The following is a 15,900-nucleotide window of genomic DNA, read 5'->3' on the forward strand; positions in this document are numbered from 1 at the left end:
CAGCAGTCACACACTCACCTTCGAAGAGTTGACCACGGTGTTATGCAACATCGAATCCTGCCTCAATTCAAGGCCATTGGCCGCTCTCACCGACACACTCGATGACTACGAATGTCTCACGCCGGGACATTTCCTCGTCGGATCCGCGTTGACGTCGCCTCCGGAACCGTCATTACTCGCCCTTAACGAGAACCGGTTGTCTCGCTGGCAACTCGTTCGCCAATTGTCCGAACGATTTTGGAAGTTGTGGCAGACCGACTACCTCAATACGCTGCAACAACGGGCAAAGTGGCGAGAACCCACCGCTTCAGTTAAGGTCGGACAATTGGTCCTCATACGGAACGACTCGCTCCCCCCATGCAAGTGGGAACTCGGTCGAGTGAGCCAATGCCACGCCGGAGACGACGGCTTCGTACGCGTTGTGACCATACGCACGGCAACGTCCGAGTACCGAAGACCGATCCGCAAACTATGCGTCTTACCAGTCAACATCGAACCGACCCGGCAATAAAGTCATGTCACTAGTTCATTCCATTAGCGTAACGGTCCTTTTAGTTTTTTTCTTTACGTTGTTCGATTAATTCCATGTAATAATTCGATGTATTCTTCGTATCCATTATTCTTTAATGTGTATTTTTTGATCGCGAGTTACTGCGATGAATAATGTAGCGTGCGACAATTCATTTTCGCCACGGCGGGCGGCATTGTTTACCAAGCATCTCATGCCGTCATTTCTTTCGCCGAGTCTGCAGACCTCGGGCATTTCAATCCCAACTTTATGTCTACATGCGGAATCACTCACGACTCGACGGAATCCCCACGCGTCGCTCGGACTACTCCGTCATTCGGCACTGTCGTCCCGAGGCGGGCGGTATGTTCGGGATCCGGACCACGGTCAAACCATTTTGGTTAATTAGTCTTCGATTAAAATTTCGTCGAGTCTTGCGTGGCCAATCGAGCACCAGATGTTTGTCGCGCGCTATCCGGATCTCGCAATATTTGCGTCGTTCGCGATCGAAAATTGACCTCGGACGGGCGCGAACCCCGACGATCTCGCTCGCACGGCTTAAATCCTCACGTGCGATGGACAGAGACGAAAGAGCTCTCTTGTTTGGTCGCGTCTGCCTATTTTTCTCCACCGAAGGCGACAAACAGGCGACGCCGCTGTCGATCGCTCGTCGAGGACAAAGCCAGAGAAGATTCAGCCTTGTTCGCGAACGAATCTTGGTCGCAGACAGTATTCATATATTTCGCCAACGTTCGGCCGCCCGGTAAATCGTTCCAAGTTCTCGAGATCGAGTTCGGCGCGTGTTCCGCTGTAGCAGAGACGCGCGTTCCCGATCTAAGCTCGATATCTTCGACGGACGATCCAAGCACGCAGATTCGCGTTCTCTCGAGACCATCCGTGCCTGACTTTTTGTTCGTCTGTTTTGTCGACGGTGTTCTAATAAACCTGGTACACGAACATTCCGCGGACTTAGTGAACTCCAGTCACACGCCCCAGTCCTTGCCGTGATCAGCGAGTGGTCACTTTTCCCGTCGCACGTTCTCTTCCGAACGGAATCAGCCGTCAGAGCCGGAGTCCGACCACGACAGTTGGATCTCGCACAGGCTTAAATTTGTTAATTCAAGTTGAAGGGTATCAAATATTTCGAAATTGATATTCCTCTTTTAACTTTATATTTTATTTAATAAGACGCGTGACAAAGATTCAACGATTGTTCGAAATTGTCTATATAATTCTAAACATAATCGTTCTTTTCCTTTGTAATTGTAACGTTTGCGTAAGCAAGCCTCGAAATATGTCATTCGTATTATCCGCCATTTGCCTCCTTATTACTTCATTGGCCACTTGATATCCCTAGTGGGATGTCGCGGATCTGGTTACACTTTGTTTCGTGGCGAAAGGTCACTAGTGACGAGCGCGCGCGTTGCCAGCGCCTCCTCAGTGAAAGTTTGGTCGCGGTGCGAGTGGCTCGGTGCATCGGTGTGCCTCGGCAGTACTCGGCACCGACCGAGCTGGTAGTTGGTGCGCGATTAGGTGCGAGATCGGAGCATCCAGTCTCGCCATCGCGGACGCAGCTGCGTACGCGCGCGTGCGTGCTTGTCGCTCGGTGCGCTCATGAGGACATACGTGTACATGTACGCGAGTGGGCGTGTATGTGTGTGTATCGGCCGTGCGTTCGTTTCCCGACTCGTATGCACGCGCGCATGTACGTATGCGTGGTGACCCGCGCTCTTCACCGAGAAGGAGAGCGAGTTGCCGTTGCCGCCGCTGCTGCTGCTATGCATCCTCGCTAAGACGGCTAAGTGGCTCGCGGCGAGCATGTCGCGAAAATAATCGCGCCGGTCTCGCGAGTGTCTCTCTGTGCGCGAACTCGGTGAGGTGGTGGTCGCCGGACACGCCACTCGACTTGCTGCCTGCATCTCCGTCTCGCTTTTCCGTTCCCCGTTGTTATTCCCCGTCTCTCTCTTTTCCAATCGTACGCACTCGTTACGCACTTCACGCTTCTCGTCCCTCTCCCCTCGTTCCCTGTCACTCGTCGCGGCGGAACGACGTTTGTATCGTGCGCTACGGATACGCGGAGAGGCGGAAAAGGTGATCGGAGTGTCCCGCGGAATTCATGAGAGACGACGGGTGAGGGGTGAACGGTGCACGCGGAACGCGGAACGCGAAGGTGTGCGCGCGGTCGCCGACGACGAGAAGAACGAGGGCTAGCACGAGGACGCGAGGGGGAGCCGCGGCAGCGAGAAGGGATCCGCCGAAGGGACAGCCTCGGTTGCAGCTGGGGGGGTGGGGCGGCTGGCGGGAGACGAGGCAACTGACAGAAAACTAGAAAGGGAGGAAAGATGCCGGGCCTAATCGCCGTCAGCGAGTTCGTCGAGGAGACGAGGGAGGACTACAACTCGCCCACCACGTCCACCTTTGTCTCGCGGATGCCACAGTGCAGGCAGACCATCACGTCCCTCGAGGAGGTGAGTACGATCATCGTCATTCACGGTATCGTCGTGCGACGTATCCAATAAATATTCATCAGATTTCATCGAAGCTCGATTGAGCGTTTCTTGCGCTTGTAACTCGAGGCTTCGCCTCGACCAGTCGTTAATCGACGACTGTTTCAAAGGAGATAAGAAAAGGCGCCAAGAATTACGCCCACTAGGGATAAAAGTGCGATGCAACCGCTGCTATATGGGAGCGGTTGAAGAAACGCGTGATGACAACGGAATCGATATTTCCGTTCCGTGATGCGTTTTTCTCGCGAGGAGAATTCAAGAGCGCGCTCTTGCCTCCTCGTCGCCGAGTTGCTCATTCCGCCCCCTCCCGCGAGATCGTGCCGTCCCGCTGTTCCGTCTCTGTGTCAGGCGTGCAGCCATACCGGGTCTCGATGGTCGCGCGCGTGTTGCGCGATGTGTGGGCGTGTGTATCGCGTCGTGCGATATAACCGCAAGCGTCTGGTGATATCCTTGGCCGATCCTATCCCGCGGGACGTCGCAAACTTCCCGTGTGTGATTTGCGATCGTTCTGACTTTCAACTTTTTTTTAACTTTCAGCAAATAATGTACAGTCTGTCAATCGTCACTTTTACAGAATTTTATTTCTCGATAAGAGAATTTACATTCTTGACTCGCAGGCTCGACTTGCAACGTGCTCCGTCACTCTACATACGAATAATTGAGTGCTATCTCGATTAAGAATCTCGATAGATACGTAATCTCCAATTGCGAGAACACACGTCTCATCCTCGTGCATGATTCATGCAAACGAGCACTTTATTTGGAATCGCATGGCGCAAATCAAGTTTCGAAGATCGTAATGAGACGTGGAGCGCGCGCACACGTTTTACACATTCGAATCTTCTTTCACTCATTCATCCTCTGTCCTTCTCTTTTACTAGCGACGAAAATAGATCGCGGTGGGTTCGAAAATAGTAGCGACGCTCGAATTTCGTACAAATCAGTGTTGTAAGTCCCAAGCGCTAAAGTGGGTAAGTGGGTGACTCGAAGACGGTCAGGGTCAAGAGTACGGGCGTGAAGTTGCTCACGAATTAGCTCCGCAAATTCTATTACAATTAGCGAAAACGGAAATGTAACTGGGAATCTAAAAACTATATTGATTATTCGAACATTATCACTCCTAGAATCATTGACTACGCATGTATTAATGACTGTTACTAGTATTGCAAATGTTAATATAACGGTATATTTTTTAGTCGACCATTTTGAGAGAGATGCAAGCGGATAGCCGGTTTTTTGAAATCATTAACAGTGCTCAGAAATTACTCGCGTGCCGCGATACCGGCGAATGAAAAATCTTCCTTTCTCTTCGTGACTTTCACCCGGACCGTTGCATCTTGTTGCAACGCCGAGCATTTCCTGTGCGTGAATTCCAGAGTAAGATGCACGTCACGGTTAGAACCCACGTCGGAGTATAATGCCTGACAATAGTCGGTCGAGAGATTAAGATTATGTCGTTAATTAATGCAAATGAGTTTGTTTTCTTTATCTTTTCTTGCGAAAAATGGCGGAAGCGGCATGTAAAGCATACGAATGATGAGAATCAATTCGAAAATACAAATCTTTCACGACTTTCTAGAAAAAGTCCCCAAAATTCCCTAGGTGGCACCATTATAAAAATCTTTTTTCGTTGACATCGCCTCTACAGATTATATGCACATATCCGAATGCGATCTGGAATCTTTTTTTTATCGGATGCGGTGTGACGTGCCTTCATCAGGATGCGGTCTCATGCAAATCGAGCCGCGCCCGGCAGGTGAAAGCGATCGTCTTCTTAATTATCGACACGTTCGCCGCTCGTTGTTTTATAATCGCGCTCTTACGCCATCGCGTAATAGCGCCACGGCGATCTTTATCTTTTTTTCCTCTTTACGAGTCTTTACGAAATGGCTGGGCGTAGTTTCAACGAGATTGCGGCGCGCGGTATCGTTTAGACAGCAGTCGATTTCGCGCGGCGCATAAACGTCGACGATACGAGCGAGCGGAAGGACGAACGAACGAACGGCCTGTCAAGGCCGGCATAGCCCGGCAATTCCTTTCGCGTTCCTTCTCGCTGCGAGAACCCTCGCAGCTGCACTCGCTCGCACGGAAACGCATCCAGCGGGTGAGGACATTTTATATCACTAATCACGTGACATAAGTGTAGGACGTGAGCATCACGTGATGTGCATTGTTCATGGTGCTCCGTGTCTTGATTTTCAGTGGCGGATTCGTCGATTATCCCATAGTTTTTCCTGACGAAGATACGAGTAGCTACGATACGTTTATTCGCATTGTATCAATCCGTAGAGGTGAGTCAACTTTTCTCGCGCCGATTTCGTTTCGAACGATAATTCAATTCGCTACGCTTTCTCGAGGTCGTGTTTAACCATTTACGTTTGGAATGTAATGAGCACTCTCGCTCACATCGACTTCCACGTCGCAACTTGCAATTCGACACAGATAACAATGTTACAGCCGAACAATTCGCGGAGCTCCATGTGCAAAAAGATTTACGATATGAATGCGTTGAATTCTCGTGGAATTGTTGAACAGCTGATCGTTAATCCTGACTCCACTAAAACTTTAGGGAGCGTTTGCGTAAAATGCATCTATGTTAATTTCATGGAGAATATTTTTTCAGACGTACGTTCCCTTCCCATTACGATCATTTCGATGACTCGCGATGACCGCGTTGTCGTCAGGTCTAACAAATTTCAAGGGAGTTGCGTCATCGCAAGTATATCGCTACAGGATAACCGGCCTGCAGTTATCTGAACGGAAAGCGATATACACGTGGCCTCACATGCAAAACAGTTTGTCAGCTGAGTGCTCTTCTCGGATGACGAACGTGGGTAACGTAGGCAAAGAGCCAGGGAATATCGAAATCCGAGGACGAAGCCTGACATCGAGTTTCGTATCGGGCGATGCGTACGTGCGAAGCTTTCGAAAGGCTCATCGGTATGCGTGGCTTGTTTTACGATATAATTTATTACGCGCTTGATATCTCTCGAAGCGCATTGATGAACCGATAGATCCGGCACAATATATTCCAGCGCAGAGCGAATATGATGAAATCTTGTAATGGAATTGAATCGAATTGAATTTTGTGATGCCACTCGGGATTTAATTTACTTTGTATATCAATATAAAGCTCTTTTCTTTTTTTTTTATTTGTGTCGTTGCACAGTAATGAAGCTTCATTGAAGAATCTGCGACAGGTTCATTACAGCGAGACACAGGACTCTGTCTCATATGTGTCCTATCGTCAAGATAGGCTCAATTTATCATTTTTCCAGACAACCTACTTTTACGTTTATTTTTAGCGACAATCATGGCGATGTGCTTTTCAATTTACTTTTATCTTGACGTTCACAAGATATCGTGCAATACCACCTTAATCGCTCGTAAATCTTGCACGAATTAAATGTACCGTGAATGTTTCACTTTCATTCTGTAAACTGGGAAATTAAAATGCGAATAGAAGTTTCGAAATGTGAAACTTTTTCTCCCGCGTGAAAATTACGAGAGATATCGACAGCGAGGAAAATTTGAAGAAAAAACAAAGGAAACTTACACGAAAGGAACTACAGAGAAGAAGAATGAGTACAGTGCATCCTTCTGGCGCAGCTGCAATCTAATTCTGACTCTATTATGCGCGCTCTTTCCTCTGACAATACAACACGTAGCGTATCTATATACGATGAAATCTACTTTCGGAGACGAAGAGGAAGCTCAGCTGGCGCTTTCCCACTATAGTTTTCTAAGCTCGCGACTCCGCACATACGTGTAGAAATATCAAGATGTGATGGTTCAAATAGGTCTATCTTCTTTTCTAGTTTAAGGAGACTGGCAGAATTTTTTTATTCGTTGCATATATGGAGAAGATTTATTAGAATGTAATATTATTAACATACCAGATATGTCATAGTTAGTAGTATCTTGCATACGTTGAAACCAATATCAGAGTTAGTTGTCGCAGCCGTGCGACATCAAACGAGAGAAATCACGCGTTTGCGAGAAAAGCCAGGGATAATGCTCCCCCGGTCGGTGCGAACGTTATTATATAGGCTTATAGGAAATCGATGTCATCTCTCTCGTATCCTCGTCGTATTGTCGCTGGAACTGCAGATAGCTCGAACAGCTCGCTAGGCCAGACACGTCGACCCTCTTCCGGCGTTTGCGGAAGTCGTGCGCACGACCTTCGCGTGCTACCTGGATGTCTGTCGCTTTAGAAAATCCAGAAAATTTCATTTGACGATGCAAAATTATTATATAGATCCAGCCCGTTTCAATGGATGTCGTATCGCCGATAAAAATATTTCTCACGTAATTCGGCGCACTTCAAAGCTCACGTACGTGTCAGTCACAAAAGAAGAGAGGGAGCGGTCGTTTAACCGAGCGGCGTTTATTTTCCGTGGAATGTTAAGGAAGAAAAAGAAGAGAAAAATGAACCGTGGTCGCGAGCAGTGCGATTCTTGCACGTCGGCATATTATCTTGAGGTTTATTATTAGGCTGTGATTGTTCTCCTCGGCAAAAAAGACGACTGATAAGAACCATGAGAATAAGAAACTATCCAAACATTGCAACTTGGAACAAAGAAGCAACCGTTGGCTCAAGCAAAGAATTTATCGAGCCAAGACTCGTTTGGCATTGATCTCACTAAATAATCCACAAGTATAAACAAGTTTGAAGGATATCTATATTGTCTAAATTGCATTTTTATCATTTCAAAGCGTAATGTAATAACTATTCGATAATCGATCGAGATCGATAATCCGATGAATGGATCATCCAGTTGAACCACACAACACTCGAAATCAACTTAGATTCGTCACTCAATTGAATGTTAAATTAGACGCTAATTGGATGCTTCGGTCCGGTATGCGCGCGAAAACGATGCCGGGAGAAGTAGAGTCAACGACAGTGCCAGTATCGAAAACGATTTAATCTGCATAGATGCGCGATAGGGTAGTTTTGCGTTCCGACCATGAAATCGAATGAATGATTCGTAACAGCGTCTATAATACGGCACTTTGATACCAGTAAGAACACGTTTACGTTTCGGTAGATGAAAAATATTGATCACGTTCGAGAATATAGAGGTGCACGGTGATTTAACGAGAATCTCCACGTGGGTAAATAAACCCGAGCTTCAATTCTCATCGGAAATCTCGCCAAGTGCCGTACAAATACCGAATTAGTTGATTTAACTTCGGGATACGTTATCCACGACGAGCTTTATCTCGGGAGGGGAAAACGAGTGCAGCGAATATGTTTGCACGTACGGTGAATGCTTATCGCGAACGCGTTGCGGTTAATTTTAATCTTGTGTTCTCTCCTTTTATTACGTTTGAACGCGAAATTTGCACATCGTTGTGGTAAATACTCGAATTTATTTCACATCTGTTTCTTTAGCTTTGGCGAGTTTCGGATAGCGCAGTTATCAGCGCGTTAGCATGGTCGAATGACATTAGTATTCCAACGTTAATCAGCTCGGCGAATTACCATAGCGATGCAAATATTCCGAATCGCTCGAGACTTATCGCCGCGTTTCCCCTTTTTAACGACTATTCGTCGTTATCGCGCTTCCTGGATAATAATACGCAATTTACTCGTAAACACGGAGCGTTTTCCGTCGTTGTCGGAAAATTGCAATTGCACTAAACATTTCGTGGAACTTGCAGATTAATGAAAATCGTATCCTTTGATTTCAGTTTTGCGTTTTGGTTTTCCAGTATAATCGTCTCCTGCAAACGTCACTTCATTGTTTTATGCTTCCCCGGGAGACCATGCTTCCCCAACAGATTAACCCTTCAACGAAGCGGAAACGTGAACGCGCGCTTTGACATCGGTGCTATTCTCTTTTTTTTTTGAGCGAAACAGCGCGCGTGAATTTCCCTTTGAGCGTGTGGCTGGAAAACCCGAGGTTCGCCAACATCTAATAAGCCGTAAAAATTTGAACGGTGCCCACGAACGGGCATTCCGGGAATAAACCTGTGCGTATGCCCGCGAGGCGTATGCACAGTTACGAGTAACAGGAAGAAGCATTGCGGGACATCGTCTCGAGAGTCTCCTAGACGGCATGGATGAGAATGTTCATTAGATATTAAGTCTCGAGATTTCTTTGTTGCGCAACGAAGAAATCTTCATTATACGATGCTGCGATGGTACGATTTCGATTGTACACGGGTGAGAAAAGCGCGTAAAAAGAGCAGATGTTGCGAAACGAGTTGTCGGTTCGCGTTGGTAAAACTCGAAACGCGGTGCGTTTTTCCATCCATGAGAAACGGTCGATGCGTGCTCCTCCCTAACTCGCTCGTTCGTGCCTCTGGAATTCGCGGACGCGACGTTCTCGCACGAGCTATTGCCAGGCAAGCTGCATTCCGACCGGCGATCGGCGAGCGCGTAATGGCCACGTTTGCGAGCGCGAGAAAACCGCCGCTGGAATCGTTTTCAGGTCGTACGCAGCTTCATTTACTCGCCGGCCAGTCTCGTCGTCGTTTCTCGACATTCCTTTTTGTAACGCGTTAAGATACCCCGCGTCTATCGATGGTGTCGTTGTGGATTTTTGACGCACGATCCTGCCGATCCTTTTCACGCTGCAGGAGATGCGTTTCTCGATCGCGCTTCCGTTCAGCCAATGCTATCTCTTACGTTACTTCAACATCCAGTTTTGATGGAATCTCTTTCTCGCCAGTATCGTGTCGTTTTGTCTTGTATTAGCGTTATCTTGGCATGAAGAATCTTTTCCGAGAAAGATTCTTGGAAGATACTTTGCATCCCCTGAAAGAGCACACGTTACGCTGTTCAGGAGTGCACGCGCACGCGACACGATGGGAAAAATCGGGGTCGTTAATTGTGCCTTTGCTCGAGATTCGCGCACGGTGCGATTTATCGCTCGACGAGCGAGCATTACGCCGGTTTATACGGGGTGTTCTCGAATGTGCCACGAGTAAAGCGTTCTCCACGATGCATTATACACGCGCTGACACACATACGAACGAATAACGGCAAGCGCGAGAATTACGGCCTGACTTGGAGGAAAGTTTCCTCGTTGTAACTTTACAGAGCTTGCAATATGGTCCTCGACTGCAATATGTTTTATATCGTGAAGGAGGCGAAGGAAGTGAAGGAGCAGGATAGTTTTCAAGTTACTTCTTAATCTCCTGACGATGCAACACACGCGGAAGAATATTCTTTGCTAGGTGGTTACCGGGCTTACCCAGTTGCTAAAATTACGTTCAATTTAACGATAGAGATTCAAAGTGATAAGTCGAGAGATATCTCTCGTACCGTGATTGGTAACTTTATTCATTCATGCAAGTGTTGGGTTCAGTTCGAGGATCTCGGGACATGTTTGCTCTTCCACAAGGATCTGAGTACTTTCCATGTAATGATACAATAATCGTAGAAATAAAACTACCAATAACTAGACAGAATTTATTCGAAACGTAAAAGCACGACCATCGGATGTCATCGGACTGTTGTCAGAACACGTTTTCACGAATCATGCAAAGCCACGCAGGCGATCGATTCCCGAGACACCCAGTATGTCCACCATATGCTGCCGGTTTCTCTCTCTTTCGCTCTAGCTAGCTAGCAGGGTAACCTTTGCGCGCATTAATTAGCAAGAGGGGCAATTACAGCCGGACGCGAGGTTTACGCCAGGCACGCGGGTGCCATCGCGGCTAATTAGTGCCTGAGCGAGACACGTGCCTGCTTCGATTCACGAACGAAAGCACATACTTGGTTCACACAATTCACGGATGAACTATTCGTACTCGCGATTTCACGTACTCGAGAACTACGTTAATTTTACGTTCTAGCTCTTCTCTCGCCACGCGTAGTGTAATTTTTCTAGCGACCATCAAAATACTCCTATCGAAGCATTGGCCCGCCCGTTGACTCATCTTTTCGTTCGTGAGATAACGCTACAACGATTGATAAGAAGAAATATCAAGCGGCGTCCCTGCGATAAATAAATGCTCGGAAACGCCTCTTTGATTGATCAGATTTCTCACTCATCATCTATCGAATGCACGCGTTTTTATATAGTAGGTGCTTACTTGCCTTGCTCTTTTTCTCTCTCTTTCGTCCTAGGGTAAAACATTTTTACATTTTCAGAATTTTCGGCATTCCGCCAGACATTGCATCGTGGCTCTCTAAAATTGTCGATTTTATAGATAGAATTCTTTCAGAAAAGGAGAGGACAAATATCATCCGTGTGAGAACGATTCTCGTTAAATCCAAGCGTCCTCGACGGTATACCACTCACCTGCGTGAGGACGCGTGCTCAACACAATATAAAGTCGGTATTCCAGAGGCGTACACAGAGACAATTATCTTCCCGGTTCCCTCGTCCAGTTCCCGGAGGCAGGTAGAGAGAAGGGAGCAGCCCGAGAGTGGTTCCGGGCGTAGTGGAGGCAGAGAATCCTGATCTCGGCTTCGCCGAGAGTCGTTTTGTTCTGTGGTCTCGTGTACGCGGCCTTCTCCGAGCAGCTTCAAGGACGGCGAAACGCATCGCCGACCGGCCCGGATGCCGAGGGGAAGAATCCGGCAAGGCCGACCGGCAACCGTATTCTATTTCTTCCACTTTGTGGAGTATTTTTTTTCAATCCGCGCCCATACGGACGAAAATAATTGGATGCTCGTCACGCGTGCGTTCGCACTTGGCTCCGAGGATTGAAACTCTCAAGAGATACCGTTGCCGAAAACCTCATGTTGAAGGTTCTATTATTATCGCATGTATTGCATTGCTTAAATTCATTTTAGATAAATTACTTAAATCATTGTCATCTATTAATGTAATAATTTTGATCCAGGAGAAACGCGCGGGACATTGCCTGTCGCGATTACGGAAAGATTCGCACGAGATAGAACTGACCGTCGCAATGAATGCGCAATATTGGCGAGTGTATGCAATAACCGATAATCGCGGCGGCGATCGCATGATCGCTGCACGTTAAATTTATTATCGCCGCGTTCAGGTCGCGTCGCGCGTTCTCTTGCTTATTAGACCCTTACTGGTATTTGTCGTCGTCGATCGTGGTCCTGGCGATATCTCAGCGCAGCATCCCCAGCGTTTCTATCGCGGTTCCGAGATGCGTCTTCTTTCGATCGCGAAACTAGATGGATATACAATTTAAAATACATATTAATATTTTGCAATGACATTTTGGCAATATTGAAAATTGTATCATCGCTATTGTGTCGTCATTATTGTTTTTTGTTTCAGACTTTGGACTTTGACAGGGACGGTCTCACGAAACTGAAGAAAGCTATCAAGGCTATCCACAACTCGGGAAACGGTGAGTTTTATTTTTTCATGAAGCGCACTGCAATGACACTTTCTACTTTTACAGTCATCAACTTGGATTTTTATTACTCGAGCATTTATTACTCAAAGCCGGGCAAGTCGTCGTGCGTTGGGGTCAACATCCTAAAGGTTTATAGACTCGTGCCGAGAAACCCCGAGTGCTCTGTGCACCGACTTTTACGGGTCGGGTTCGCCGGCTTCCCGCCACTTCACCATCGGTAGACAGATCGATTTCTCTGGCGCCCCTTTGTTTCCTCGGTCGTGCCGCCCTGCGAGAGAGTCCAGGGGGAGGCTTATATTCCGAATGCCTCGCGTTCTGGAGTCTGCGATCGGCATCTTTACGACCGCAGTTATATTCGCGGCCCTCTCTTTATGAAAGACTGGCCGATCGATAATGCGTCGCCGTCAACGCCGTCCACGTATCGCGCTACGTAGCTCGCAAAGTACGCCATCAGTTATCGCGGCAGTATCATTTATTCATGTACGCTTGACGTACGAAATCATCCGCTTAGACCGCTCGTTTTTGAATCACGACTAAGCTCGTTTGCGGTGTTGAAAATCGTGTTAACGTAAACGTTCAACATTTTTCATTAGATTATTAGAGCAAATAAATATCGGAGCGCTTTATAAGTGCTTCGTAAACTGACGTAACGTGCATGCAACGTACGTCAAAGTTACGTGAGTCTATTGTCGTCAGCCCTCGATACCGTTTATCATGCATGCCTTACCTTCCTGCGCGTACTTACTTGTGTATTAAATGTGTGCACGTGTTTATTATATATTTATAAATTTTATAGGTGCGCAAGCGTCACCACAAGTTGAATAATCTTGCATCATCCTGAATCTCGTTACGATAATAACATTACGCGGCACACACTTCAAGTTCTATTCATTGTTCTTCACGAAACGAGTATTGATGTTAACCAAAAATTGCGATAAAAACGCAGAAACACCAGTTGCCTCTGAATAACGATTTGAATGTTTCTTCTTGCCCGTTAACCGCGAAACTAATAAGAGATTAAAGCGACGTTTCCTCTCCTCACCACGCTCGCCACGACGAGGTCTTCCGTTATGCTCGTTCTATGGAGAACGATACTCTTAATTTCCGCTTGCAAGTAATTTTACTTTAGGCATCAGCTTTTCCTTCAACTGGTCGTAAATTTTGCCTGCGATGAAAGGCGATTGCCCATGTCTAGTCTTTCGCGCGAGACCAACCGCTCGCAAATGCTTTCCCAGTATGAGACAAGGCTGGCTAAACGTGCCAGAGATGCGTTGTACATTCTGAATTGGACTTTGAGTTACGGATCTCTCATGACGCAACGGACAGGTAGAGTCGCGCGAAATTGCTTCCTCTCGGGTCGCAAAACGTCTCGCTGAAGACCTTATAACCACCGCAGTAAGATTCCAGCCCGGTTGTCGGTAGGCGCGCACGGTCTGTAATTATATCGCGTAATGGGAAGTTGCCCCGTGGGAGCCTGGCATTATGAAATTGTTTTTTGATGAGAGCTTTTATTTTCTGCCTTACTCCCTAAGTGGGACACGCGGCATGGTGGCACGCGTATCATGTTCGAAACATTTCACGACGAATAATAATCGTGCATGTAACAATTCACATGGTTAACGATGTATTTGGTACGTAATAAGGATCTTATCTCTCGCAAGCTCGTTGCTGCGGGAATCAAGTCGTGATAAAATATAATCTCTGAAATCAGAGTATAAAATAAAACAAGTGCACGATAACCACTAATCGAATTGATGTTTCTAAATTGCTGTCACGCGTGCGACCGAAACGCGAGGTATTAAACGCGATACACTTGATCATACGCGTTTCTTTTATTTTCTCTTAGGCATCCAGCCGATTTCCCGGTAATTTTTCACCTATGGAGAGTCAGTCAATCGATCTCTGGAAATCGCGATTCTGTCCGTAACGGACCGGTCAGCATTATTTCCGCGTCCGACCACAATGGACCACTTTTCTCTCGATGTCGCTTCGACGTGTCCGTCCTCTCTCCTCTCGGCTGCGGCTCTTTCCCCATTCACCTGTTACCCATTCCTTTCTATTTCCCTCTCTCGTTCTCTCTCTTTTGCTGCCCTGTCTCCGGCTACCTGACGATAGACAGGATGTATCGCTCCGAGTGCCCCGGGTGCAAATCGCGTGCCGTGACGCCGCTCGTTGTCCCCGGGAGACAATGGGCCCACGGGAGCACTCGCGCGGCCCGATACTCTGGAAACTTTCCAGCGGAAGTATACCGGCCGACGGCGAACAACGAGGTATGCCGACAACCGACTGTTTAAAATACCGATGAAATATCGAAAAAAATTACTATCGTCACGTTGGAACAATGTTGCGTTTCTTTTTGATGTAGGTACCTGATTCTCGTGTTTTTCTTGACAGCTCGCTCACGAGGGATGCAACCCTGCCATTATTTGCGTGGCGATATTACGGTACCGTGCGACGCACACTTTGAAAAATTTATAGGCAATGTATTTATCATCGCCTGTGAATAGCGTTTCCGACACGGGGTTGTTGAAAGCAACGTTGCTGTTAGACCGCGGGATCCCGCGAGAGACGTCCGGTGGTTTCCGTATAATTTCCCGGGGACGTCAAGAATGGTAATGCGAGGAGCAATGGGACGTGAGGCCGATAAATCACAAGAATGGAGGAAACGTAGGTAACGGTCGCGGACCGCGTGGATGTGTCGCCAGAGTTATTCCGATAAATTTACTCGAGAACGCGGTGTTTCTTGCAAACTTTCAAGGCGAATGGACTCGATATGAAGAAAACCGATATGAAGGGCCAGATCAGCGGAATACTCGATGGAAGTTTGATCTATAAAATTGTACGGCATTACGCTCGAATCGGAGTTTCCCTCGTCGTACCAACGTCGGTTTATTCATCGTTCCGGTGACTCGAGCATGTATCAACCGGTCCCCCGGTGTTTCAGTACGTTTCACGCGAATTGTCCAAGCAGGCGCGATATGACGCTTCCGTTCCGTCGCGTTTCCGCTGATAGGGTTCCTTTTTACCTTCACGTAATGTAATTGAGAGTTTTCATTCAGAACGGAGCGCGGGACGAGCGAGTTTTCGTCGTTTTATCCACTCGGCCGGACGAACCGCGATTATGTTCATTGTGCCATAGCCGTGGGCGAGCACATTTGACGGCACAGGGACAATACCTTTTATCCCATTCTCTTTCCTCCTCTGATGCATCCTGTTGAAAAGTTTCCTTCAACTAATGAAATTTCTCTTCGGGAGGAAGAACGCGCGCTACCGAGCGATAAACGCCTTTCGCTCAAAGTCAATCAGATTGCAGTTTCCTTTTCTCCTTCGGAGGGAGCATTGAGATTCGCTCGGAAGAAGGGGACGAAAAGTGAGGATGACTTTGGAAACGAGAATAACGAGAATAATAAGAGAGTCCAAAGCTATTGATGATTAGAATGGTCAACTCAGGTGGACATTCAGGGATAAAAAAGGGACGAGGGAATTCGCGGAATGAATATTAGGGAACCGAAGGTAACGAGTCTTCTTTGGCTCCTAAGATCGCCGAGGTCGGGAGATTCGAAAAGCGGAAGAATCGAGAAGAGA

The 15,900-nt window shown here is 47.3% G+C and overlaps 2 protein-coding genes across 7 annotated transcripts in view; one reads left to right on the forward strand and one right to left on the reverse strand.

Annotated features, from left to right (window-relative positions):
* LOC105286296 (persulfide dioxygenase ETHE1, mitochondrial) overlaps positions 1-15,900 on the reverse strand; it is a 41,058-nt gene that overhangs the window by 16,070 nt on the left and 9,088 nt on the right. The window contains exon 1 of one of the 2 annotated variants that reach the window (XM_011351147.3): positions 19-180. The exons of the other annotated variant lie outside the window; for it this stretch is intronic. Within the exon in view, the coding sequence (XP_011349449.1) occupies positions 19-51 (33 nt within the window). The 5' untranslated portion in view covers positions 52-180. Of the gene's footprint in view, positions 1-18; positions 181-15,900 lie in introns of those variants that run through there. 2 annotated transcript variants of the gene reach the window in all.
* Positions 458-15,900, forward strand: part of LOC105286293 (arfGAP with SH3 domain, ANK repeat and PH domain-containing protein) — a 30,163-nt gene continuing 14,720 nt past the window's right edge. For 2 of the 5 annotated variants that reach the window (XM_020033928.2, XM_020033927.2), the window contains exons 1-2: positions 462-2,976; positions 12,234-12,306. In XM_020033928.2, coding sequence (XP_019889487.1) covers positions 2,851-2,976; positions 12,234-12,306 — 199 coding nt within the window. In that variant the 5' untranslated portion in view covers positions 462-2,850. Of the gene's footprint in view, positions 2,977-12,233; positions 12,307-15,900 lie in introns of all 5 variants that reach the window. The other 3 variants (XM_020033926.2, XM_020033924.2, XM_020033925.2) reach the window with 3 other exon arrangements.

Source organism: Ooceraea biroi, chromosome 13 (genome assembly GCF_003672135.1).
Source record: "Ooceraea biroi isolate clonal line C1 chromosome 13, Obir_v5.4, whole genome shotgun sequence".
Taxonomy (NCBI): Eukaryota; Metazoa; Arthropoda; class Insecta; order Hymenoptera; family Formicidae; genus Ooceraea; species Ooceraea biroi.